Raw genomic sequence first — 23,915 nt, forward strand, 5'->3', positions numbered from 1 at the left:
CAGCCACAGCTGGCCCACGAGAGGCCCCTGCCTGGCACGGAGCGCCCTCCCGCAGGGGAGCCGCGTCGCGGGAACCAGAAAGCCCGCCCTGGGCTGGTGAGAAGCCTCCCGCACCGCCTGCTGGCCTCCCGCACCCGCCCTGCTGTCCCTGTCCGTGGGGACAGTGGCCACCTGCTCGGCGCCAGCCTCACGGCGCATCACCGTCACCGCGTCCGGGTGCCCCGCCACACTTCCAAGTCACGTCCCGCAGCGACTGCGCAGCTGGTTCCAGACCTCCCGCCCGCATCCCCGTGTTTCTTCAGAGCGCTGGCCCTCCCGAGCCCTTTCTTCCTGACGTCTCCTGCTCACCCCCCACATGCAGCTGCTCAGGGAGCGCCCAGCACCGGGGGTCCCATGGGTGTGTCGATGAAGCCCCCATGGCCCTTTCTTGACGGGGCCTCCTGCCCACGGTCTGGTTCCTGCCCCGCCCCCCAGGGGCGCAGACCCACGAGGAGTCGCACGGCCACTGGCCAAGCCCCAGGAGCCCCAGGAGGCGCGGACCGCTCTGCAGCCGTGCACTCGGGTGGGGCTGGCGAGGATGTGGCCGGCTCAGAGCTATTTTTAGGGTCTCTCTTTGTGAAAAGTGTTCCTTGATCGGCTGAGGGAGAGAACAGCCAAGCCCGTCATCCCTGCCTTTGTCCGCGCTCAGACAGAGCTGTCATCAGACACGCTTCCACTCCAGAAAGGAATCTAGTTCATTAGACCCGGGGCCAGCGCCCCGTGTTCCTCATCCCTCTGCCCGCTAGCGAGCACTGACCACGCCCCTGCTGGGTGCCCAGCCCCAAGATTCACCCGGGGTCCCCACGAGCCCCGGAGGCGGGGGCACAGGCTCCAGGGGCTGCAGCACGAGCCCCACCCTAGTGCACAAGTGAGGGTTCAAACGGAAGCACCTTATGTTCCAGGGACCCCCCACCCACAGTTGCAGGAGCAGAACACACCTTCTACCCACGCAAAACCTAGCAACCCCGGGCTACCCCTTCCCGGCCAGACTCCTGGCTCCCAGGCACCTCCCTGCCCGCCTCCCAAAGCCGCTCCTTCATTTGCTCCCCTGCCTGCTGGCTCCCAGGGCTCGAGGGGGCGGAGGCAGCTGGGGGAGGGGAGGCTATCCATTAAAGAAGACAGGTCTGCTCAGGAGAAGTGTCGGGCAGGAAAGGTGGGAGGGACAGGGCACCAGGCTCCCCCAGGGCTACACCAGCTTCTGTCACAGGCACCAAACCCGACTGCCCGGCATGCCCAGCGGGCTGCCACGCTGCCGGGGGCGAAGACCAGAGAGAAAACAAAGGGACAGGCACAGGCTCACCCAGGCACCCGGTGTGACGACAGCGTCCCCCTGGGCCCGGCTCAGTCCAGCCCAACTGTGCCCGCCCCTCAGGCAGTCCCGCCTTTCTCCACACAGCAAGCGGGCCCCCAGCCGTTTGTCCGCAGAGGCAGCAGGAGACGGCTCTGCACCTGTCCTTTCAACTTCCACCACCTCTCTCAGTCCTCCTTCCTAGCAGAAGCTGCAGGCCCAGGTAAGGGTCAGAGCTGTGCCTGGCTGGTGTGGCTCAGTGGTTGAGCACCGGCCTATGAACCAGACGGTCACGGCGTGATTCCCTATCAGGGCACATGCCCAGATTGCGGGCTCGATCCCCAGTAGGAGGCAGCTGATCTATGATTCTCTCTCATCACTGATGTTTCCATCTCTCTCCCCCTCCTTTCCTCTCTGAAATCAATAAAAATATTTTTAAAGTATTTATTAAAAAAAATAATAAAGCCCTAACCGGTTTGTCTCAGTGGATAGAGCGTCAGCCTGCGGACTGAAGGATCCCAGGTTCGATTCCTGGTCAAGGGCATGTACCTTGGTTGCGGGCACATCCCCAGTAGGGGGTGTGCAAGAGGCAGCTGATCGATGTTTCTCTCTCATCGATGTTTCTAGCTCTCTGTCCCTCTCCCTTCCCCTCTGTAAAAAATCAATAAAACATATTTTAAAAAATAGTAAGTAGATAAATAAATAAAGAGTCTGAGCTGAGACTGCTCCCCGTGGGCCCCTGGTGGGTGTGAAGGAGGAGCGGGCGGGCACAGGTCCTCAGGTCAGAGGTCAGATGGACGCGGGCCCGGGGGCTGTGGGCCGAGGCACTCACGTTGTAGAGGATGTCGGTCCAGCCCTCCATGGTGATGCACTGGAACACCGTCAGGATGGCGAACAGAATGTTGTCGAAGTTGGTGATGCCGAAGTTGGGTCCCTGCCAGTATTCCCGGCACTCGGTGTCGCCCTCGCACAGCCGGGCGGGCGCCTCCTTGCCGCAGGGGAAGTCGCCCACTGGCTTGGCTTCTGTGTGGAAAAGAAGGGAGCGCAGACCCTGAACTCAGCAGCACCGCGTTCTCAACCCTCCTGGCCTGGACTCCCCGCACGCACGGAGGTGGAACCCCCTCAACTTCCCGCCACCCCTCTGCCCCTGCCCAGCTGCTCCCTCCTCTGGGCAGCCTGCCCCCTCCCTCAGCTGGAACCCCACTCACGCTCAGGACTCATTCATCTTAAAACCAGACACAGCACACTCCTCGCCCCGCCCAGGACGCTGACTCCCCTCCCTCCAGCCGAATTGCCACGCGGTTCTCCCGACACGCACACCGGCCTGTCACTCGGAGCCACCGCGGTCCCCATGCTCGCCAGGCAGGGGGCCCCGAGTCCGCCCATCCTGTGCCCAGGGGACAGCTGGCAGCCAGGGACCAGGCAGAGGGACACGGAGGAAACACCAGGACCCCGTGCTGACCTCTGCGACCAGGCGCAAGCAGCAGGTGCTGATCCCTCCCTGCCCCAAGCCCCAGCGAAAGGAGCAAAGGATGACTTTCGGGGCGGAAACCCCGCCTGTCGGCACAGAGGGCCTCTGAGCAACGCCAGGAGGAAACCGGCAGTCCCGGGTGCGGGCAGAGCCCACCACACGCTCTCCTCCCTCCAGACGCCTCAACAGCCCGTGAAGACGGCAAGGCACCGTCTGCGTGCGGACAGCTGTGTCCTCTTCAATGACGTTCCACTTCCGCTCTCAAATCCGGGGCAGACGCCTTCTCCCGCCGCGACGACGAGCGCACGTGGCCGGGGCCCTCCGTGCTGTTCACGCCTTCGAAGGAAGAGCCCCCCAGACTCACAACAGGAGGCGGTGTTTGCAGGAGCTGAGGCGCGAGGAAAACTCCCTTTGTTTGCAGTTGGCCAGAGGCTTCTGAAGTCCCAGTGGCTTAGATTTCAGGGAAAGCCTTTCCGGTCTCCGAGGCGTCCGCGGCTCAGGCCACCGCCTGCAGCCATGGAGGCCCGCGGCTTGTCCCCAGGTCAGGCCAACACTGGGCCCTGCAGCCCCTCCGGTGTCGCTCCCACGCAGACCCCACTGTCCTCCCGTCTCTCGGGACACGGCTCGGAGCCCTGACCGGCGCCAAAGCCGCACAGCTTCCTGCCGCCCCGTCCTTCCCCCGCCACCTGCACCGGCTGCTCCTGACCGGGCGGCCGGGCTCTCCCTCCCGCACCCCAGGCCCCCAAACCCTTCCTTCTGATTCCGGCTCCCCCGGGAGTGACTGAGACCGCACCTCTTCCCTTTGCCCCAGGGAGGGCAGCTGCGCGGCACTGGCTGGGCACCCGGAGCCCGGCCCGCGGGGGTCCCCGGACGGGCGGCCTCACCTGTGGTGTTGGGGAAGCAGGCCTTGTGGAACTTGCCCATGTAGAACTCGAGGCCGATGATGGCGAACATGAGGATGGCGAAGAAGAGGAGCAGCCCGATCTGCAGCAGCGGGACCATGGCCTTCATGATGGACTTGAGCACCACCTGCAGACCTGGGGCGGCGGTCAGAGGGCGGCAGGTCAGGGGGCGGCGGGTCAGGGGGCGGCAGGTCAGGGGGCGGCGGTCAGAGGGCGGCAGGTCAGGGGACAGCGTGTGAGGGGGCAGAGGATGAGGGGGCTGCGGGTCAGGGGGCGCCAGGTTAGAGGGCTGCGGGTCAGAGGGGGGGGGGGGGACGGGTCAGCAGGTTAGAGGGCCGCAGGAGAGGGGGCCGCGGGTCAGGGGGCGGCAGGTCAGAAGGCATCGGGTCAGAGGGCATGGGGTCAGAGGGCATCGGGCCAGAGGGCCGCGGGCCAGAGGCAGGGGGGCGGGGCAGCAGAGCCGCGGGCCGGGCCCTGGCAGGTGCTGAAAGGCGGGAGGGGAGCTGCGCAGCCTGAGGAAGCCCAGGTCGTGGGGCGGGGGGCGGGCGGGGGGCAGATGTCAGAGGTGAAGGCCGTGGGCGTGTGGGCTGTGGATCTGAGGAGGCTCGGGTGCGGCGAGAGCAGGGTCCTGGGAGGGGAAGGGAAGATTCTGGAAGCTCAGAGCAGAGGCTCCTGGGAGGGACAAGCAGGGAATGCTGGGAGAGAACAGCAGGCGATCCTGAGTGGGAAGACGAGGGAGTCCTGAGAGGGAACCCAGAAGATTCTGAAAGCGCAGAGCAGAGGATCATGGGAAGGAAGAGCAGGGAATGCTGGGGACTGGGAGCCGGGGGTTCTGGGAAGGAAGAGCCGGAAATGGCGGGAAGGAAGAGCAGGGAATGCTGGGAACTGGGAGCCGGGGGTTCTGGGAAGGAAGATCCGGAAATGGCGGGAAGGAAGAGAAGGGAATGCTGGGAACTGGGAGCCGGGGGTTCTGGGGAGGAAGAGCCGGGGATCCGGACAGACCCAGCCCCACAGGGAAAGCGCTGCCCTTCGGGGTTCGCCACCGACGCGGACTCAGGGTGTCGGCGGAGGACCCGGCAGAGGGCGCAGCGCCCGTGAGGCTTCCGGCCGGCGTCGGCGGAACGGGAGCGAGCACCGGTCTCCCCGGCAGTGGTGTCGGGGCCGCGCCCAGCCTGGAGCCCCCCTCACCTGCCTCAGTCCCCGGACAGGGGGCCCGGGCAGCGCTGAGTCCGCCCTCGCGCGCCCAGCCCCCATGGCGTCCTCTCTGCTCTGCCCTCACCCCCAGAAGAGGGGCAACCTGGGGCCCGCGGAGCCTCCCTCCGGGGAGCCAGGCCGCCTCCGGCCCCGGTGGAGGAGGGGCACCCTGGGAAGGCCAGCCCCCCTTCACCTGGTTCCCCGGGTCCCGAGCAGCCCGCGCAGAGGCCGGGCCCGGGTGGGAGGAGGCGGGGTCCCGGCGGCCTGAGCCCCGCGGACTGGCCAGACTCACTCGGAATCCCCGACACCAGCTTGAGGGGCCTCAGCACCCGCACCGCCCGCAGCGTCCGCAGGTCGAAGTCGGTGCCCGCCGTGGCGAGGATCCTGCAACAGACCGGGAGGTGAGGGCCCCGCACACGTGTCCTCCCCCCACACCCCCGGCACAGGCTGGCCCAGGGCGCGGGCCGTGCTGCCCGCGGTGGGTGACCAGCACGCGGTTCAGAGAGGCTCTGCTCGCCCGGCCTTTGGTCTGGGTCCCAGCCTGAACCCGGTCCCCAGACCAACCCAACTGCAGCCCAAGCGGCCCGTGAGCGGCGGTGCCGAGAGGGAGCGGGAGAGAATGGAGGCTGAGGGGCTCCTGCGTGCACCGCCCTCTCATGCATCTCGGGGTGAGTGGGAACCGGGGTGGGGAGGGGGGCCACAGAGCTCCCACGGCTCGGAAAGCCATTCCAATCCGCTCCATTCTGACTTAAAACCGACACAGAAGCTCCCATTCCCACCTCTGCCCACGGCACTCCCTCTGCTCCCTTCCCCCAAACTCATGTCCAGTGTCCACCTTGCCCTCTGCACGCCTGACCTTCCCTCCCGTCACCTTTGCCCGCACAGGCCCGCCCCCACTGTCCACGGAAAAGCTGTGACGAGCCTCCTCCCCTTGCCCTTGGGTGGACCCTCACCAGCTCCGACACCAGCACCCGGAGTCTTTGTCCCTTTTGCCAGTTTTACCTCCCCCTCCCCCTGTTCCTCCTCCCTCTCCTCCCCCTCCTCCCCCTCCCCCTCCCTCTCCCCCTCCTCCTCCCTCAAAAAGTGGACACCCAGGGCTCCCTCCATCTGGGATCCACCCCACCGTGTGCTTATTACGCCCAACCTGGCACCTTTAACTCAAATCTGGAATTCCGGGCTCAGGTATCCAAGTGTATGTTACACATTCCCACTGGGATTTTTTAAAAAGCATATCAAACATGATAGACCTGAGGGGCTCTGTTTCAAACTTCAGGTAATAAAAATACCGTTTTTTTAAAGTTCAGAGTTGTTACATCCTGGTGACTAAAGAGCTTTTTATTCTTACTCCCAGGCTTGCTCCTTCCCAGTGAACGCCCCCCGCTCCCCATCTCAGCAACTAGTCAACTGTTGTTTAAGCCAAAACCAAGGCTTCACCCCTGAATGCCTCTGGTACATTCCACATCCAAGTCACAATTTAAAATGCACCTTAACAATCCTGGTGACGGAGGCTTTATGCCCTTAAATGCACTGCAGTGAGGGGAGAACTGGTGTCAAAGAGAAGGTAAAAGTCCCAGCAGAAAAGAAGGGAAACAGGAAAATCTTTCAAACCAAAGTCCCATGAGGCATGAGGGAGTCCATTCACCTGCTGGGACTACCTGTTGGAAGATTAACCCCGTTCAGACAAAACCAGCAAATCATGAAACAAACCAGGCAGGTATTTTAAGAGCTAGGAGTCTGGCAATAAATAGATACTGAAATAATAGCAATAACCATCAGGAATCATACTCTGGGCAGGAGACGTGGTCTGACAGTATTAATGGTTTAGGAGATAGTGTGGAGGAATCCACGCACAGCCGTCAGAGAACAAGAGAAAGAAGCTAAGCGACCTGGAGGCTAGACCCCTCCTCGAACACGCGTCCAGGGTGCGTTCCGGGAAAGAACTGAGTGAATGGTGAAGAAGCCACACTTGGAGAGAGAAGGAGGAATTTCCAGAATTAAAGACTTAAGTTCAAAGTTCATTACAAGAAACAAATATAACATCACTGAGATGTCCCTTTTCCCCAAATGAACCTACAAATTCGATGTGATTCCAATAAAAGTCTCAACATTTCTTATACGTAGAAAACCCTAAATTTGTAGAAAACCCACAAAAAGTTACCGTAACAAATGAATTCAACAAAGTTTCAGGATATACCGTCAGCACACAAAACAGGTTGTATTTCTATGCACTTGCAACGAACACTCAAAAGAGGACATTTTAAAAAATCCATTTACAATAGCATTCCAAAGAATGAAATCCTTGGGAGTAAAATTAGCCAAGGAGGCAAAAGACCTACTGGACACCGAGGACTCCAGAGCACTGCTGATGGAGAGCCAACACGGGGAAGATCCGTTGGAAGACTTCGCGTTGCTAGCTGTCCGCACCACCCAAAGCACCCTGTCGAGGCCGCGCGATCCCCATCAAAAGCCCCGCCATTCCTTTGCGGAAATAGAAAAACGCACCCCAAAACCATTTTGAGAAAGAATGAAACTGGAGGAGTCACATTCTCTGATTTAAAAAATCTCAGCATGCAGGTTCTTCCCGTCCTTCCAGGTTATTCCTAGGTGTTTCATTCTTTCTGTTGCATTCGCACATGAACTTGTTTTCTTCGCTTCTTTTTCTGGAACTTCATTGTCCGCGTAGAGGAATGCAGCGGGTTTCCGTGCATGGATTCGGATCCTGCTACTCGACTGCACTTGGTTCGTGTTTGGGACAGTGCTCTGGTGGAGCCTGGTTTTCTGTGCGTGGAGTCTTGCCGTCAGCAGAACGTGCTGGTGTCCCTTCTTCCTGCCCCGTCTGGTGCCGTTGTGTCTCTGGCCCGGTGCTCGGGCTGGAGCGCCAGCGCTGTGTTGATTGAGGGGTGAGAGGGGACACCCTTGTGTTGCTCCTGATCTTAGAGGAAAAACTTGCAGTCTTCACGGCTGAGCGTGGCATGAGCTGAGGGCTTGTCGTATGTCACTGTTATGTTGAGGTACTTCCCTTGTATGTCCATCTTACGGAGTGTTTTCATCATAAATAGTTGTGTTTGTCTTTCTGACTTATTTCACTTATTTAGCATAATGCCTTCAAGGTCCATCCACATTGTTGCAGATTTAATCCAAATGCCTTTAAAGAATGATATTTTTGGGTTTGTAACTTTCATAAATAGAATACTGATTTTTTTTTTTTTTTTTAGAAAGTACGATCTTTTCTGATAATCTCTTCGATGCACAGAACCCACTCTGAAGGCACCAACAAGCACGCTGATCATAAAGGATTCCCTTTCAAATCGGGTAATAAGCCTGGCTGCTGTGGCTCAGGGGTTGAGCATGGACCTATGAACCATGGGGTCACGGTTTGATTCCTGGTCAGGGCACATGCCCAGTTGCAGACTCGATCCCCAGTGTGGGGCGTGCAGGAGGCAGCCAATCAATGGTTCTCTCTCATCACTGATGTTTCTCTCTCCCTCTCCCTCTCTCTCTCTCTGAAATCAATTTTTTTAAAAAAGAAATAGGAAAGGAACAGACACAATGACAATTCCTGAAGACAACGAACCTCCCAGGACCTCGATCAGGAGTGTGCAGTCCAGGGCAGCGTCGGCTCTGTTCAGGGTGGACTCTGGCAGCCCTTCCGGCCAGCCCCCTCGGACACGTGTCCCGTCAGAACCACAGCATTAAGGAGCCGCTATTACAGCGACGACTGGCACAAGCGGCCATCTCCGGGGTCAGCGGGAGAAGCGCACTGCATAGTCATGACAGATGACAACGGAGATGCTGGTGTGTGTGAAGTGACGGTGAAGGGCCGACATGATCCGCTTCACGTACACATGGATGAGCCTGAGGACATGGCACTCGGTGGGAGGCGGGCACAGAGGCCTCTTCGTGCGAAGGCGCTCGTGAGCGTCCAGCCAGGAGCAGAGCAGGCGCTGCCGGGCGGGGCCGGGGCTGCTCGCGAGCTGCTTTTGGAGGAGGAGGGAAATGTTCTAGAATGAGGTTGTGGGGCCCGGCCAGCACGGCTCAGTGGGTGAGCGTCGACCTATGGAACGGGTTCACGGTTCAATTCCCGGTCAAGGACACATGCCCAGGTTGTGGGCTTGACCTCGAGTGTGGGGCGTGCAAGAGGCAGCCGATCCATGATCCTCTCTCATCACTGATGCTTCTATCCCTCTCTCCCTCTCCCTTTCCCTCTGAAAGCAATTAAATCATGTTTTAAGTAAATAAAATGAGGTTGCAGTGACAGTGGTACAACTAACTCGGAGCGCACTGAACCCTGAACGGTTGGCGGTAGAAGAGGACACGATGGGACGTGAGCTGCCCCTCCATGTGCTGCTCCACCAAAAGAAGGCGAAATACAAGCTTTTACGTGGCTCACGATGACAACCTCATGAAACAGCTGGAACTCGGGCCCAGAGCACACACGCCCGGCTGTGACCACTGGCGGCCCAGGCCCGGCTGCCCAGCCCACGGGGCATGGGGACACGGATACAAGGCACAGGCACATGAGCACGCGTGTGGATGAGAACAGGAGCCGTGCACACAGCCTGAACCCAAACACGGCTCAGACAGACGTGCGGCAGACACACCGACACGGCATACCGCTCATCAGCACCCACAGCTGGGGGAGGGGGACCCCAGCTGCAGCCCTGGCAAGTCCCCTAACCCTGACCCAGGCCCTCACCCACAGCCCCAGACTCAGGGTGCCAGCTGGTCTCTGAGGCCGCAGGTTCCCAGCTGTCTGTGCAGGACCCTGGGTCACCCCCAGCCTTCCTCCCAGCCGCTCTCCAACTCCCTACTCGGCCCGGCCACCCCCAGGCCATCCCTGTCTGAAAGGCCAGAGCTGACCAGGGCCCACGGCTGTTACTTGTCTGTGAAGAGGTGACAAGACAGAGGAACCCCGGACCGCCAACCCTAACCCTGACCCCACCCCACCCTGGTGGGCACCTGCCTGCCCACTCCCCCTCCTGCTCTTCCTCCTGACCGTTCCCGCAGGGGTCCCTGCTGGGCCTGGGGGACGGCACGGACCGCGTGCGCCCAGCATCCCCGAGCCCATTTGATCTGGCACTACCTGGGGACAGGCAGGACCACACCGGCGGCCGCGATCACAGCCCGGGAGGTCCCTGCCCGCGGGGTGCACACGCTCCCAGACCTCACCCTGGTCCCTGGGGGGGGCCCTCTCGCCCCCAGGCCCAGCCAGCGCTCGGTGTCCCGCCTGGAGCAGGTGGCGGGGACCACACAGCGCCAGCCGCCCGGACAGCCCTCACGGTGCCCTGGCCCTGCACACACAGCCACGGCGTCCGACTGACTCCCAGAGACACCCCAAGTAGACGGCACCCACCAGAGGGTCTGCACGGGTGCCCTTCCCGCCCAAGGTGGTCACCCGCTGCTCGGAGCCCCATCCAGGCGGGGCCAGAGGCGGCACCCAGACCCTTGGGGAGACGGACACCAGCACCCGGACTTCTCTGAGGAACCCCGCCCGAGCAGGACCCTGGCTCCGACGCTGGGCCTCAGCCTGAGCCTGTCTTCCCGGCCACTGGGCTCCGGGCAGCGGCACTGTCCACGGCGCAGCCCTCCTCGGGGGCCCTGGGCTGGCGAGGTGCCCGGAGACGTGCGCCCGGCTCAGTGAGGCGCACCCGTGTTCTCCGGACGTCACTGCTGTCACTGGAGAGGGTGGGCGGCCAGGGAGGCCTCGCGCCTGCACACCCGCCCTTCACGCTGGGCAGGTGAGGGGTCTTCAGGTCGGGGCAGGAGCAGGGGTGCAGAGCCAGCCAGGCGCCCCCCCCCACCCCCCGCAGGAGCCAGAGCCCCAGAGCCGAGCAGGCGGAGCCACCTCCACCTCCAGGAACTGCTTTGTCACCGACTTTCCAGGTGCAGCTCTGGCCCAGGAGGCGGCTGGCGGTTGCCATGGAGACAGCCTGTGGGTCTCAGCCTCCCGCCCCCGCCCCAGGGGCTGAGCTGAGCAAAGGCCTGCATCTCATTCAAACCAACCCCCGCGGCTCGGCTTCCAGGCCTCCGGGGGTCAGCGTGCCCGTCTCACGGGGGAGAAACGGGGGTCCGGGGGCACCCCCAGTGCCCAGGCTCCCAACCTGGAGGAGGCGCCCCAGTGACTCACCCAGAGGAAGTGTCACGGCCGCTGGCCGCCGCCCACCGCTTGGGAAAGGGGGGCTGTGGGGGCCCCTCCCCGGCCCCTCCTCCCGCAAGGGCCGCCGGCCCCAAACTCCAACAGCGGACAGCCGCCATGCTGACCCCTGACCCTCGCCACCCCGCCCTGCGAGGGGACACGGAGTCCTTGGCTGAATGCTCTGTCCAGCTCGAGGGGCGGCGACTGGTCAGTGCAGCCGGCTCTGACCCGAGGCCACGGAGGAGACGCCTCCAGGTGCGGCCACCAGCGCCCCATTTCAGGGGCAGCTGACTCCTCCCGCATGGCCTGCGGGCCAGGGCAGCGGGCAGTCAGGCGTGGGCCCGGCGCCGTCTCACTCTCACTCAACGCCCCGCCCCGCTTCGGGACAGATTTCTGAGCCTCCGTTTCCAGTCTGTAGAGTGGGGTGACCCTCCCGCCAGAACCTGGACACCCCCACACACACACAACTGAAGTTACAAGGCAGCCCCTAGTCCCCTTAAACGTCAGTCGGGACCAGAGACCCAACTAAAACGGGTCTCAGTGGCATCCCGCGTCCCAGAAAATGATGGGAAAGGCCCGGGTCTCCACCAAGACGCGTTCCTCGGAACCAGGAGGACCGGAGGCCACGGGAAGAGGCGGACCACAGGGCGTCAGTCACCCAGCGACGAGGCTGAAGCCGCTGCCGGCAAAGCACAGTCGTCAGAGACGTCGAAGGTACGCGGAGGCACCCACGACAAAGTGTAACCGGAACCGGAATAACCGAGATGGAAGCGAAGGGGACGGGCTCCCGGCGGGAGAGAGAACGGAGGGCTCGGCGCCTGCACGCGGAAGCAGCGAGGCTGCCGGAAAGGGCGTGGGCCCAGGTCAGCGCCCCGAGGACGAGGCAGAGCTGAAAAACACTCAACTCCGTCCTGGCTGAAAACTCCCCAGATTTGGCTCAAACCTACAGATTCAAGGTGCTGAGTGACCAGGGTCAGAAGTAGGGCGAGAGGAGGGAGGACAGTTCCCCGGGGCCCACGGCATGGCAGCCACGCAGACGGGCCGGGCCTGGGCCGAGTCACGTCACCACCCTGTGCCCTGGGGCCACCGGGCTCCGCCGTCCCAACCGACTTCACAGCAGAGGTTGAGCACGGGCGGGCGGCACGGGGCGGGGGGATGGGGGCGGGGACGGCACAGAGATGACGGCCAGACAGAGAAGCCCAAGCCCGAGTCCCTCCCCGCCCCCCCCGCCCGTGCGGCTCCACCTGGAGACAGAGCCCAGAGGAGGTCCTCAGAGTGAACCCCATCGGCCAGGACTGGCACCCACAGGAGCGGGAGGCGCCCGGAGCTGGGGCTGCATGCGTGAGGAGGCCTGTGACGCTCGGCGGGCAGGTGGGCGGCCCTGGGCCCGGGGCCTCGGCCGCCAGGACTGACCGCGCACCTGTGTGCGAGCCTCGCGTCCCTGCACGTGCACTTTCACGCAAAAGCTCCTCCTCCAGGATTGGCAGCTGGCCCTGGCGGCGTGGCTGCGAGGGCGGGCGTCATCCCGGCTCGGAAAGGCCCCAGCTGATCCCAGAGCTCACGCCCGCTTGCAGGCTTGATCCCCGGCGTGGGGCGCGCTGGAGGCAGCCGATAGATGGCAAGCATGTCCCACAGGTGTTCCTCTCTCTTTCTAAAAACCCATTTTTTAAAAAAATACATATTATTGATTTTTTACAGAGAGGAAGGGAGAGGGATAGAGAGTCAGAAACATCGATGAGAGAGAAACATCGATCAGCTGCCTCCTGCACACTCTCTACTGGGGATGTGCCCGCAACCAAGGTACATGCCCTTGACCGGAATCCAACCTGGGACCCTTCAGTCCGCAGGCCGACGCTCTATCCACTGAGCAAAACCGGTTTTGGCTAAAAACCCATTTTAAAAAACATCTTTAAATGTTGGCAACTAATCTGGAGCCCATCTGGCCACGTCCCTTCAGCCCGCCAGCCACAGACCCAGGGCCGGGAGTGGCCCGGGACGCCAGCGCACCTGCAGACCCCAGCCCGGGAGCGGGCACCCGTCCCAGCCGCCACCCCTTCCCCACCCCGTCCCCATGGAACCGGGGGCCTGGGCTGAGCTGCCCGGAGCCTGGCTGCAGACGCCGAGGCTCACGCAGAAGGACACTGGCCACGGTGGCCTGGCTGAGCCCCCCACCCCCACCCTCAGATGTCAGGGCTCAGAACCCAGGCCTCATGGGATCCCTGGAGACAATCCCAGTCCCCCTGGGCCCTGGGGCGCTGGAGACCCCCGATGTCAGCTCAAACGGGGCCCCCAGCAAGCCCCAGGCAGACAGTGCGTGGAGGACAGATCATGCAGCGCAGATCCTGTGAGTGACAGATGTCCCCCAGCCCGCGGAGCCCCCTCCCTTCCCCGTGTGTCCCCGAGTCCCCGTTCTGGGCTCTGAGGCTGCAGCGTTCAGCGAGAGGGGCAGGTGCTCCCCGAGGGCGGCAGGAGCAGGCCCAGGGGCCCCGCCCTCCCCCCCCCCAGGAGGCCCTGCAGCTCTAATTACAGGTCCTGGAGAGAAACCGGTTTAATTTGGAGTAAAACGAGAAGCTGTGGCTGGAACGTCCCCGTGGGAGCCACCTGCCTGAGCGGGACACACTCCGCCGTCCCGCCACCAGGGAGCAAGCCGAGGCGAGGCCAGCAGGGCGGACGCGGGGTCCTGCAATCAGCCCCTCGGGCCCGACGGTGGGCGGGGGCCCCCCCCCAGCAGGTGGGGCCCAGGGACAGCCCCAGGAGTGGGCGGCCTGGACGGGCTGGGAGGGGCGCGCCATCCCTCTGTGCTCAGCTGCCAGCCCAGCTCACAGCCGCGCCCCCTCCCGCGTCTGCTGTCACAGACACCAGGCCACCGGGCTGTGTCCCAGGCCCCTCGTCCAGCTCGGGCTTCCTGTCTGTCACCGATGGCCTTGACTTGGGGAGAGCCATGAGCACCCGGCGGGAGCCCCACCGACTAAAACCCTCCAGTCCTTCCCCTGCCCCCAGCGCCCAGGCCCCGTCTCCGCCCTGCATGGCTTCGAGCACAGAGAGCGTCCCACCCGCCCCAGTGGCGGCCTCACCATCCACTCCCCTCCTCTCCCCTCCTCTCCCCCCCTCCTCTCCCCTCCTCTCCTCTCCCCTCCCCTCCCCTCCCCCCCCTCCTCTCCTCTCCCCCCCCGCCCCACTCCTCTCCCCGCGCCTGCCCTTCAGTAAACTCCCGGTCTCCACCCCCCCCTGCCACCAGCCTGCACCCCCCTCACTGCCACCAGCCCACACCCTCTCAGCCCCGCAGCACCCCCTCACACCCCATCCCTGGTGCCTGCTCGACTCTGGCTCTGACCACCATCGATACACCCGTGACCTCTCTAGCTCTCTAGCTCCATCCTCCGTGTCCTTCCGAAGTCACGGGGCAACTGAGGGCTCCCTGACACCTCCAGCCCCCTCCAGCCAGCCTTGCCCTCCACACCCCCTTTCCGTGTGACGGAGCCTCGGGGAGCACGGGGCGGGCGGGCGGGCGGCACCGGTGCGGTCAGAAGCCCACGGGCACTGAGGGTCACAGAGTCCCCTCGACCCCATCCATCCCAGGGGCGGCTGCTCACCCTGCGCTCACCCCGCGGAGGCTCAGCCAATCCCGAATGAACGAATGACGGCTGCGGGCACCTCGAGCGGCTGGACGGGCGCATGGACAGGAGAGCGGATGGCAGGACGGCCCCTCGGCTCACTCCCCTGCAGCCCGGGCCAGAGGCTGCGGCAGCCCAGGCCCAGGTGCCCCCGGCCTGGTCCCAGGGGAGCAGGGAGGCTGAGGGCTCCCGGGGGGGGGGGGGGGGGGGGCGGGGCCAGCCAGGCCCTCCAGGACCAGCCTCAGCTCAGAGCAGGAGGCCCTGCTGGCCTCTGGGAGGAGTTGGGCTTCCAGGCAACGGGCCTCCCCCCCCAGAGACCCGCCCCACCAGGCCCCCGCCCCTGAGCACCCATTACGTGAGTGAACCCTAATTACAAACAAGAGCGTGTGGAGAGTAACCCCACGGCTGCCCACAGGGACCTCGGCTCAGGAGGGCTGAGAGGGTTCTTCCCTGACTCCCCAGCGGCCAGCACTCACCCCGAAAAACACTCAGGGCCTCCCTCTACCCCCCCCCACACACACACACACACGTACACACACACACACACACACACACCCCGCAGCACAACCGCTCCCAGGCCCGGAGCCCTGAGCCCCGAGCTCCAGCTCCCCTTTAATGTGCAGACACCCCTGACCCCTCCTGGGAGCCCGCCCGAGCCAGGCTCCGGGGACACCCTGAAAGACGAGGGGACCCTCCTCAGGGACGCTGGTCCCGAGGGAGGGAGAGAGGGGAGTAAACAGTGCGCTCCCTGGGCCCCAGCGCTGCCTCCTGGGCCTCCTCACCAGCCGGGCCTCCGGCAGAGTCCGCACAGGGCGGGGCCCAGGTCCCCCAGCGCGGCCTCCCGGGCCTCCCCACCAGCCGGGCCTCCGGCAGAGTCCGCACAGGGCGGGGCCCAGGTCCCCCAGCGCTGCCTCCCGGGCCTCCCCACCAGCCAGGCCTCCGGCAGAGTCCGCACAGGGCGGGGCCCAGGTCCCCCAGCGCTGCCTCCCGGGCCCTCCCCACCAGCCGGGCCTCCGGCAGAGTCTGCACAGGGCGGGGCCCAGGGAAGTCAGTTTCCCAGAAAACCTACTAATCCCAGGTTCAGAGGCGCCCCCCATCGGGGCTGGGGACAGGCTGGGCCACCGGCCCGAGGACCCAGGGGCCACCTCCTCCACGCAGGCCTCAGCCCTGAGCCCCCGGGAGCCTCAGGCTCGGGAAGAACAGACCACAGTCCCCGCGCAGTGGGGCCCTGGGATGTGGGCGGTGCAAACAGGTCTGTGGGGCAAACTCCCCCAGCTCCCCCCACCCCCGGAGCTGAAGCCACGAGAGTGGGGCCTCGGCCGGCTGGGCAGACGCAGGCAGATGGGGCAACGGAGGCCCGAAGGGCAGGCCCTCACTCCTGCCCAGCCCACACCCGAGTCCCTTCCTGGCCCCGGGCTGCTGTGGGTCCTCGTCAGGGTCCATCCAAGGAGAAACGTGGGGTGCGGGGGGGGGGGGATTGACACCTTCCAGGTCGCAGCTCAGACCCCAGGACACCCCTCCCCCTCGGTGACGGACCACCGCTCCCTCGGCCCCACCCCTGCAGCTCGGTCAGCACGCTCCGCCCGCCCGAGGGCAGGAGCTCTCCCCACGCGGCCCCTGCAGCCACGCCGACCATCCCGGGCGAGGCCAGGAAGGCCCAGCCCCTCCCAGGGCGCGCGGCCACCTACCCCGTGAGAACCACCACGAAGTCCATGACGTTCCAGCCGTTGCGCAGGTAGGAGCCCTTGTGCAGCACGAAGCCCAGGGCGATGATCTTGATCCCCGCCTCGAAGCAAAAGATGCCGATGAAATACGGCTCCGTGTCGTCCTGAGGAGAACACGGCACAGGGTCGCCGCTGCCCCCCGCGGGGCCGAGACCCGCACCCCCGGCCCAGCTCCCCGCCCACCGGAGGGGCCAGGCCCCACCCTCCAGGCGGGCAGCAGGGGGTGCGATGACCACTGGTGGGCTTCTCCTGCAGTGACGAGAGTCATCTGTCAACGCCCCACCCCCAGTCCCGTCGTCCCCCCATCCCAAAGGGCACGGAAACACAGAGGCCACGGGCCCCGGCAAAGACCAGCTGCCAAGGCCACGGGGGCTCTGCCCCTGCCCTGGGTCGGACCCCCAACTCCGGGAGCGCAGCACGGGACCCACTGGCTCCCTAACCCACATTCCCAGACGCTCGCTCGTTCGCTCGAAACCTGCAGGTCTGGGAGCGAATGTGGCCGGGCCTCAGGGGGCCTCTGGGGGTGGGGGGCGGGGATCCCACCCACCGGCCACAGGCAGGGCGTTGCTGGCGAGGGGAGCAGTGCGGGCGGGCGCCGGAGAGGAGCCAGAGATGCAGGCACCCGCTCCACCCCCCCTGCACCTCGTCCAGCCGCCCGCCCGGCGAGGCCCGCCCTGCGCAGCTGAGCACACTGGACGCCGGTGGAGACAGCAGAGGCTGTGGCTGTGGCCAGGGCAGCCGGCAGGGAGGGCCTCAGCGCCGGTGAGCGGGGAGCCAGGCCCTGGGGGGTTGGGGGGCAGACGCATAGGGGGGTCATTGCGGGGAATCGGCCGGCCGCAGTGCAGCCCACAGACGCCTACATGCAGGCCACTGCTCGGTGCCGACGGAGGGGTGGTGAGGAAGGGGGCCGGTGCCTGGGGAGCGCTCTGCCAGCCAGCGGGGGCGGGGACGCAGGCCTGGGGACTGGCCGCCTCGGGGCGCAGGGGGCGGGGCCGGTGGCCCGGGTTTCCCAGCTCCCACTCAGAACAGCAGCCTGCGCCTTCGTCTCGAGAGCCCTGGCCCTGAGGGCCCTCCCATGGAGCCCACAGCCAGGCCTCCCCTGCCCACGGCGGGCGGGCAGCCCCGTGTGGAGCGGCCCTCGCGGCCCAGCTCCCCTGACCCCCGATGCTGACTCATGACAGGGCCCCCCAGGCTTCTGACTGGATGGCCCCTCTCCCCTTGGCCCCAGGGGAGCCACAGGGCCCCCCCACACAGAAGGCCTCTGAATGGACAGAAGGGCAGACCCAGAGCCCGGATGGGCGGGGCCCATGCTAACTATGGCCTCAGCCCTGCCCCCAGCTCCACCCAGACCACAGGGCTGAGCGAGGGCCTGGGGGAGGCATGGGGCCCGCCAGCCAGGGCTCCAGCTAAAGGCCCTGGAAGGTGTGGGTGGGCGGGAAGCAGAGCCCCCAAGGCAGAGACCCGTGGAGGCCCCGCCCCCTGGACCAGGTTGCCCGCCCCCCCTGCTCCCCAGGCAGTGGCACCAGCCTCAGAGCCTGGCCTTTGGTCCCTCCCAAGGGACTGGGGTCAGCCCAGGGGGCCTCAGGCGGACCCCATTCTGCTCCTTTTCCCAGCAGCTCAGCCCCAACCCTGAGAAGTGTGCCCGCCCCCTTCCCCACAAACCCAACCCCCTCACCCAGGAGGCAGGAGCTGACCCACCTCCCCTGCCCCCCAATGGGCACAGGCTGAGCCCCCTGCCCCCAGCCTGCTTCTCTCCAGCCCTACCCCGGACACCCTTCCGTGGGGCTATGACGGGGTCCCGTGGGCTGGCCTTAAGGCTCCCTGCCTGAGTCCCCAGCTCCCTCTGACTTTCGCCCTCATCTGCCCTCCAGAGTGGATGCTGGCACAGGGCCCACGACGCCAGCGGAGCTTGGCCCAGAAGGCAAGTGGCCCTGCCCAGCCACGCCGGGGCAAGAGTCACACGGGACACGTCCCACTCCGAGTGGCAGGGCTGCGCTGACCCTCCCCCCACCCCCTGCCTTCCCCATGCTGAAGAAATGCGTGCCCCCCGAAACCTCCATCCCTGGCTCTCCCCGCTGGCTGCCCACCTCCTTGCCTTCTCCCAGTGCCCTGCCGATGGTGAGCCCCCCGGGGCAGGCTCATTGTTCCCCCCCCCCAGCCCCCCTCTGGGCCCAGGATGGTGGGAGGAGGCAAGTCCAGGGCCCACGCCAGGCACCGAGCAGGCCATGCGCGTCCTCGCTGCTCATCTCCACGGAAGTGAGCGGGAGAGGCTGGGGGGCAGTCACGTGCCCCGTGGCGGCAGAGCTCCAGCAGCTGCCTGCCTGGATCCTCCCCGGCTCTGCCTTCTCTGTGCTCCAGGCTCAGCCTCCGGGCCTCGGAGCCCACGTCAAGCCCAGGCCAAGGGCCCAGCAGCAGGAAGGGCTGGGTCTGGGGGACCTGGCCTCACCTCCCCAAACCCCACCCTTCCCGCTGCCCCCGCCCCTCCAGAGACCCCGCCCTGGCACCCTGCCTGTCTCAGGCCCGGGGCCTCAGTGGGGGTGGCACAGGGTCTGCGAGCTGTGGGAGCTGTGGCAGGACGGGTGGGAACAGCTCAGGGTGCTCAGGAAGAAAGCCGGGGGGAGGAAGGCTGCCAGGGGACAGGGTGGCCCCACGGGGAAGAGACGCCAAGCCGGGGAGACAATTCGGAGGCAGAGACTGGCAGACCCAGGGGGCACCCGGGGCAGAGGCCACGCAGGGCAGAGGCCACCACGGCCCGGCAGCCAGCCGCCCTCCCCGCCCGGAGCCAGAGCCGTCAATCAGCACCACACACCCGGCTCAGCGCTCTTCTCAGACCAAGAAGCCTAAGGCCTCGGGCCTGGGGTGCAGGGGTGGCCAGTGGCGCTGGACGGAGCAGCCACCCGCCCTCCCCATCAGGGCTGCGCTGGCTGCCCCAGCCCTCCTGACCCTGAGGGAGGGGCCCCTCGGAGGGAGGGGCGCCCGGCCCCCGCACTCACCAGCCGCTCGGACATGGGCGTTTTGTCGCCGTCAGGGAGGTGCTGCTCCAGGGCCAGCACGATGCAGTTGGCGATGATGGTGGCCAGGATCATGTACTCGAAGGGAGTGCGGGGGTTAAGGACCGGCCGCGAGGCGCCAGGGGGAGGGGAGGCGGCGAGGCGGCCTCAGGGGGCCTGAGAGTGACCCCTCCAGTGCCCCCCACTCCCTCCGCCTTTATCTTTGGGGGCTGCCGCCAGCCCTTGGGCCCGGCTCGGCGGCCGTCAGCACCGCGGACAGCGCCGTCCGGCTCGGCGCCCCGAAGGGAGGGGGCGGTGCGCCCCCCGCTCCGGCTGGAGAGGGACCCCGCGCAGGCGCACTCCTGCCCAACGACACACGTAGCCACATGTACCGACACAGGCACGTGAACATGCATGTCCCGAGAGTCCCGCACGCACGCGCAGCGCCGGGATCATGCTCTGCCCGCACACACGCCGCACCTGCTGCCAGGCGCGCGCGACCCGCGGCCACCGGAGCTCGCACCTCCAGACCCGGGTTCACCCTCGGTGCCCTCCAGGCGGGCCGTGCGCTCGGCATCCGGACCGGGGAGCGAAGGGACGTGTCCGGGGGCAGGGGGCTCCGCCCAGCGTCCACCCCGCTCCCGCCGCCGCCGCCGCCGCGACCACACGCGCGCGCGCGCACACACACGCACCCGCGGCGGGCGGAGAGGGCCCCGCAGCCCCGCCCCGCCCCCTCCACGCCGAGCCCTCCCGGGGTGCCTCTCCCCAGATCGCACCCTCCTCCTGGCCCCGGAAAGATGGCCACTGGGCGCCGCACTCGACCCGCCCGGTCCCGGCCCAGCCGCCCCTCCCACACCCGGCGGGGTGCGGACGCCGGACCCAGCGCCCGGTCCCTGTGCCCGCGCCCGCGGGCAGCCCCCGCCCGGCCCGGCCCGGCCCAGCCCGGCAGGATATGGCCACTCAGTGATGCGCTTGGCGTATTTGCGGACGACGTTGTCCTCGCTGAAGACGAAGAGCGAGCGGTTGACGGTGAAGCAGTTTTGCTTGACCGGGATGGGGTTGTACATCGCCATGGTGCGCGCGCGCTGCGCGATCGACTGCTTGTAGAGGACCCGCTGGCCCGGCGGCAGCCCCCCGGGGCCCGGGCCGCCCGCGCCGCCGGCTCCGCCGCCCCGGGCCCGCTCCCCGCCGCCGGCGCCCCCATAGCGGCCGCCTAGCTCGTCCCCAAAGCGGACCATGGCTCCCGGGCGCCGCGCGCATCCCCCGCCCGGCGGCCCCAGCAGGGAAACCGCGGGGCGCGCCAGGCGCTCGGAGCGGAGCAGTCACGGAGCCGCCGGACCAGCACCGGACCTCGCCCGGCCCGGCAGGCGCCGCACCCGACTCCGCCGCCCCGCACCACGCCCTATAAGGGGCCGATCACGTGGCGGTGCCCGGCCAATCCACGCCGCTCCGCCCGCCCTTATTCCGCCCGCCCCGCCCCCAGCCGGCCGCCCCCGCCCAGGCCCCGCCGCGGGGTCCCGCCGCCAGCCCTCGGGGATGCGCCTCGGCCCCGGGTTCTCCCTGGCTGCGCCCCAAGCCAGGGCCGGCGCGCTGAGCGTGCGCCCTCCGTGCGTCCGGCTTGCTCCGGGCTGGGCGCTGGCCAGGTGCTGAACTGGGCAGCTGTGGCCAGGAGCTGGGCGGGGCTCGGGGCCCTCGACGGCCATGCTGAGCTGCCCGAGAGGACCCCGCTCCCCCTGGAGGCATCACCAGTCGCTTAACGCTCCAGCCCAAAGGGGGGGGGGGCGGCAGGCTCCTGGTTCCCCACGTTTCTTCCCACACGTCACTCTTCCCAGGCCTCTTCCAGGAAGCTGGCGGCTCAGGAGGCAAAGTCTGCACACACCACGCTCCTTTCGGCACCTTCGACTTCTAGATGCTTCCAACGCCCTGGTCTCGGTTGGTCGGATGCACAACCCCGGCCCGGGGGCCTCCCTCTGTCCCATCCTAGACCTTCCCATCAACGACCCGCATCAGCTTCCAGATCTCCACTCGGACTTTTGTCCTCCCACCATTCTCTCAATAATAATTTTTAAAATGTGTGTGTTTGGGGGCGGGGGGAGGAGAGGGAAAGAGAGAGAGAAACATCAACCACAGAGGAACATCACTGATGGGCTGCCTCTTGCACGCCCCCTTCTGGGGATCGAGCCCACAGCCCGGCATGTGCCCTGACTGGGGATCTCGGTTCCTGGGTCCACGCTGAGCCCCGCCAGCCGGGCTCGTTCACTGATAATTTCACGGGAGGCTGTTGTGTGCTCCGTGTCCATCCATCGCGCAGCGTCCCCACGAGCACCTGACATGTCCGCACGAGGCTGGGGGCGCGGGGGGGGGGGGCTGCGCTCTCCTACAAGCAGCAGCCGTGTGCGTGTGCTGGCCGGGGCCAGGCGTGCTCACTCCACGCAATGTGCACTTCCCCGAGTCGCTCCTGCTCGGGGACACGGGGGTCGGGCGCGTGTCAGACACTGTCCCCTTCACAGCCAATGGAGGGCGCGACCGGCCGGAGGAGGCTTTTCTAGCCGGAGTCACAGCGGACGCCGGAAGTGCCCCCGGTGTGTGGAGAAGTGAGATGGCGCTGTGCAGAGGCCCGGGGTGACCTCGGCCCGAGTGCCACGCTGTGGGCTCTGCCTGCTATTCTGAGTGTGATGAAGTGGCAGGAGATTCTCAGCAGAGCGGTCAACTGACTCCTGTTCCAAAGACTCCCTCTGGCCGCTGCCTGGGGGCTAGACCGGTCAGGCTGCCTCTAACCTAGGCTGCGTTCGGACAGTAGCCCAGTTCCCAGCTACCGTGCTTACCAACACTCTTAACCTCAGTACAAAGCAATGGCCCAGCCCTGGCCGGTGTGGCTCAGTGGATAGAGCATCGGCCTGTGGACTAAAGGGCCCCAGGTTCGATTCCAGTCAAGGACACATGCCTGGATTGTGGGCTCGATCCCCACTGGGGGGCGTGCAGGAGGCAGCCAACCAATGATTCCCTCTCATCATTGATGTTTCTCTCTCTCCTCTCCCTCTCTCAAATCAATGAAAACATATACATTTTTAAAAAGTGATGGCCCAGCCGGCGTGGCTCAGTGGTTGAGTGTCCACCTATGAACCAGGAGGTCACGGTTCAATCCCCAGTGTGGGGTGTACAGGAGGCAGCCAATCAATGATTTTCTCTTCTCATTGATGTTTCTATCTATCCCTCTCTCCCTCCCTCTCCATTCCTCTCTGAAATCAATAAAAATATATTTTAAAAAGAAAAATAAAAAGTGATGAAGTATTCCATTTTAGGAGTGTAGACTCCCCGTCTCTCCTCTCGGCCAGGGTCACCTCCTATTGCTGCCTCATGGCCAGACGTGGCTGCCATGGCACGAGGTGTCCTATCTCTACACCACCTTCTCAAACAGGAAGGCAGAGGCAGGCAGGAAAAGGACAGCCATCTTTTAAAATAAATGTCTACCCCTGGCTGGTTTGGCTCAGTGGATAGAGTGTCAGCCTGTGGACTGAAGGGTCCCGGGTTCGATCCCCGGTCAGGGCACAGGCCCGGGTTGGGTGCTCGATCCCCAGTGGGGGCGTGCAGGAGGCAGCCGATCAATGATTCTCTCTCATCATTGATGTTTCTGTCTCTCCCTCCCTCTCCCTTCCTCTCTGAAATCAATAAGAATATTTTCTTAAAATAAATGTCTGATATCCTTTGGTAAGAGGCTCCCCGCAAATTGCTCCCTAAACCCCTTTGGGCATCCCTGAGCTCCAAGAAGGTGGGAGTGGGTATGGCAGAGAGGACCAGGCCTGCCTCCCCCAAATCAGGGTTCACTGGGGTGGGAAGTGGGGGGTGCAGGCTGTGGGGAGGCCGCCAACAGGCGTGTCTCAGGAACAGAATCCGAGAGGGTGTGGGGAAGGGACAGCAGGCCCGGCGCCGGCTGCAGGGCTGGCCAAGCCGCTCAGGAGGCGGCGGTGACGGTGAGGGAAAGAAAACTGGCCGCTGCCGTTTCTGCCCTCAGCAGCCGTGGGCGGTGCTCTTTACTGGGACCGGAAGGAGGAGGGACCGCCTGCTGGTCACGGGATTGCACGCTAAGAAGGTGGTATTCGACACACAAGTGGGGGTGTCGGGTAGGCAGCTGGGGGCCCAAGGGATGCTCAGAGCTGGGTGTAGCTGTGCCGGGTACCCGCACCTGCCCAACCCCTCCAGGCCCCACCCACCGCCCCGCACGGATCCCGCCCACTGTCTGGCCCCGCCCACCTCAGGCCCCGCCCACCCCTTTGCCTTGGCTCTGCACCCGCACCAGCTCTTGGTTGTGCTTGGCCCTGGAGAGCACACATAAGGTTGTGTAACTTTTTATTTTTATTGATTATATTTTAAATATATATTTTTATATTTTTATTGATTTCAGAGGGGAAGGGAGAGGGAGAGAGAGAAACATCAATGAGGAGAGAGAATCATTGATCAGCTGCCTCCAGCACACCCCACAATGGGGTGAGCCCACAACCTGGTCATGTGCCCAGACAGGGAATCGAACCCTGACCTCCTGATTCGTAGGTCGACTCT

General features: G+C 65.2%; 1 protein-coding gene across 2 annotated transcripts in view; it reads right to left on the minus strand.

The window, feature by feature from the left end:
• The window catches only part of CACNA1B (calcium voltage-gated channel subunit alpha1 B), a 108,696-nt gene extending 88,100 nt beyond the window's left edge, over positions 1 to 20,596 (minus strand). For both annotated transcript variants that reach the window (XM_054726819.1, XM_054726820.1), the window contains exons 1-6: positions 20,313 to 20,596; positions 19,362 to 19,467; positions 16,333 to 16,472; positions 5,187 to 5,278; positions 3,683 to 3,835; positions 2,160 to 2,350 (exon numbers count right to left, since the gene is read on the minus strand). In XM_054726819.1, the coding sequence (XP_054582794.1) occupies positions 2,160 to 2,350; positions 3,683 to 3,835; positions 5,187 to 5,278; positions 16,333 to 16,472; positions 19,362 to 19,467; positions 20,313 to 20,596 (966 nt within the window). The remainder of the gene's footprint in view (positions 1 to 2,159; positions 2,351 to 3,682; positions 3,836 to 5,186; positions 5,279 to 16,332; positions 16,473 to 19,361; positions 19,468 to 20,312) is intronic.
• Positions 20,597 to 23,915: the final 3,319 nt, after the last annotated feature.

This window comes from Eptesicus fuscus, chromosome 15 (genome assembly GCF_027574615.1).
Source record: "Eptesicus fuscus isolate TK198812 chromosome 15, DD_ASM_mEF_20220401, whole genome shotgun sequence".
Classification (NCBI taxonomy): Eukaryota; Metazoa; Chordata; class Mammalia; order Chiroptera; family Vespertilionidae; genus Eptesicus; species Eptesicus fuscus.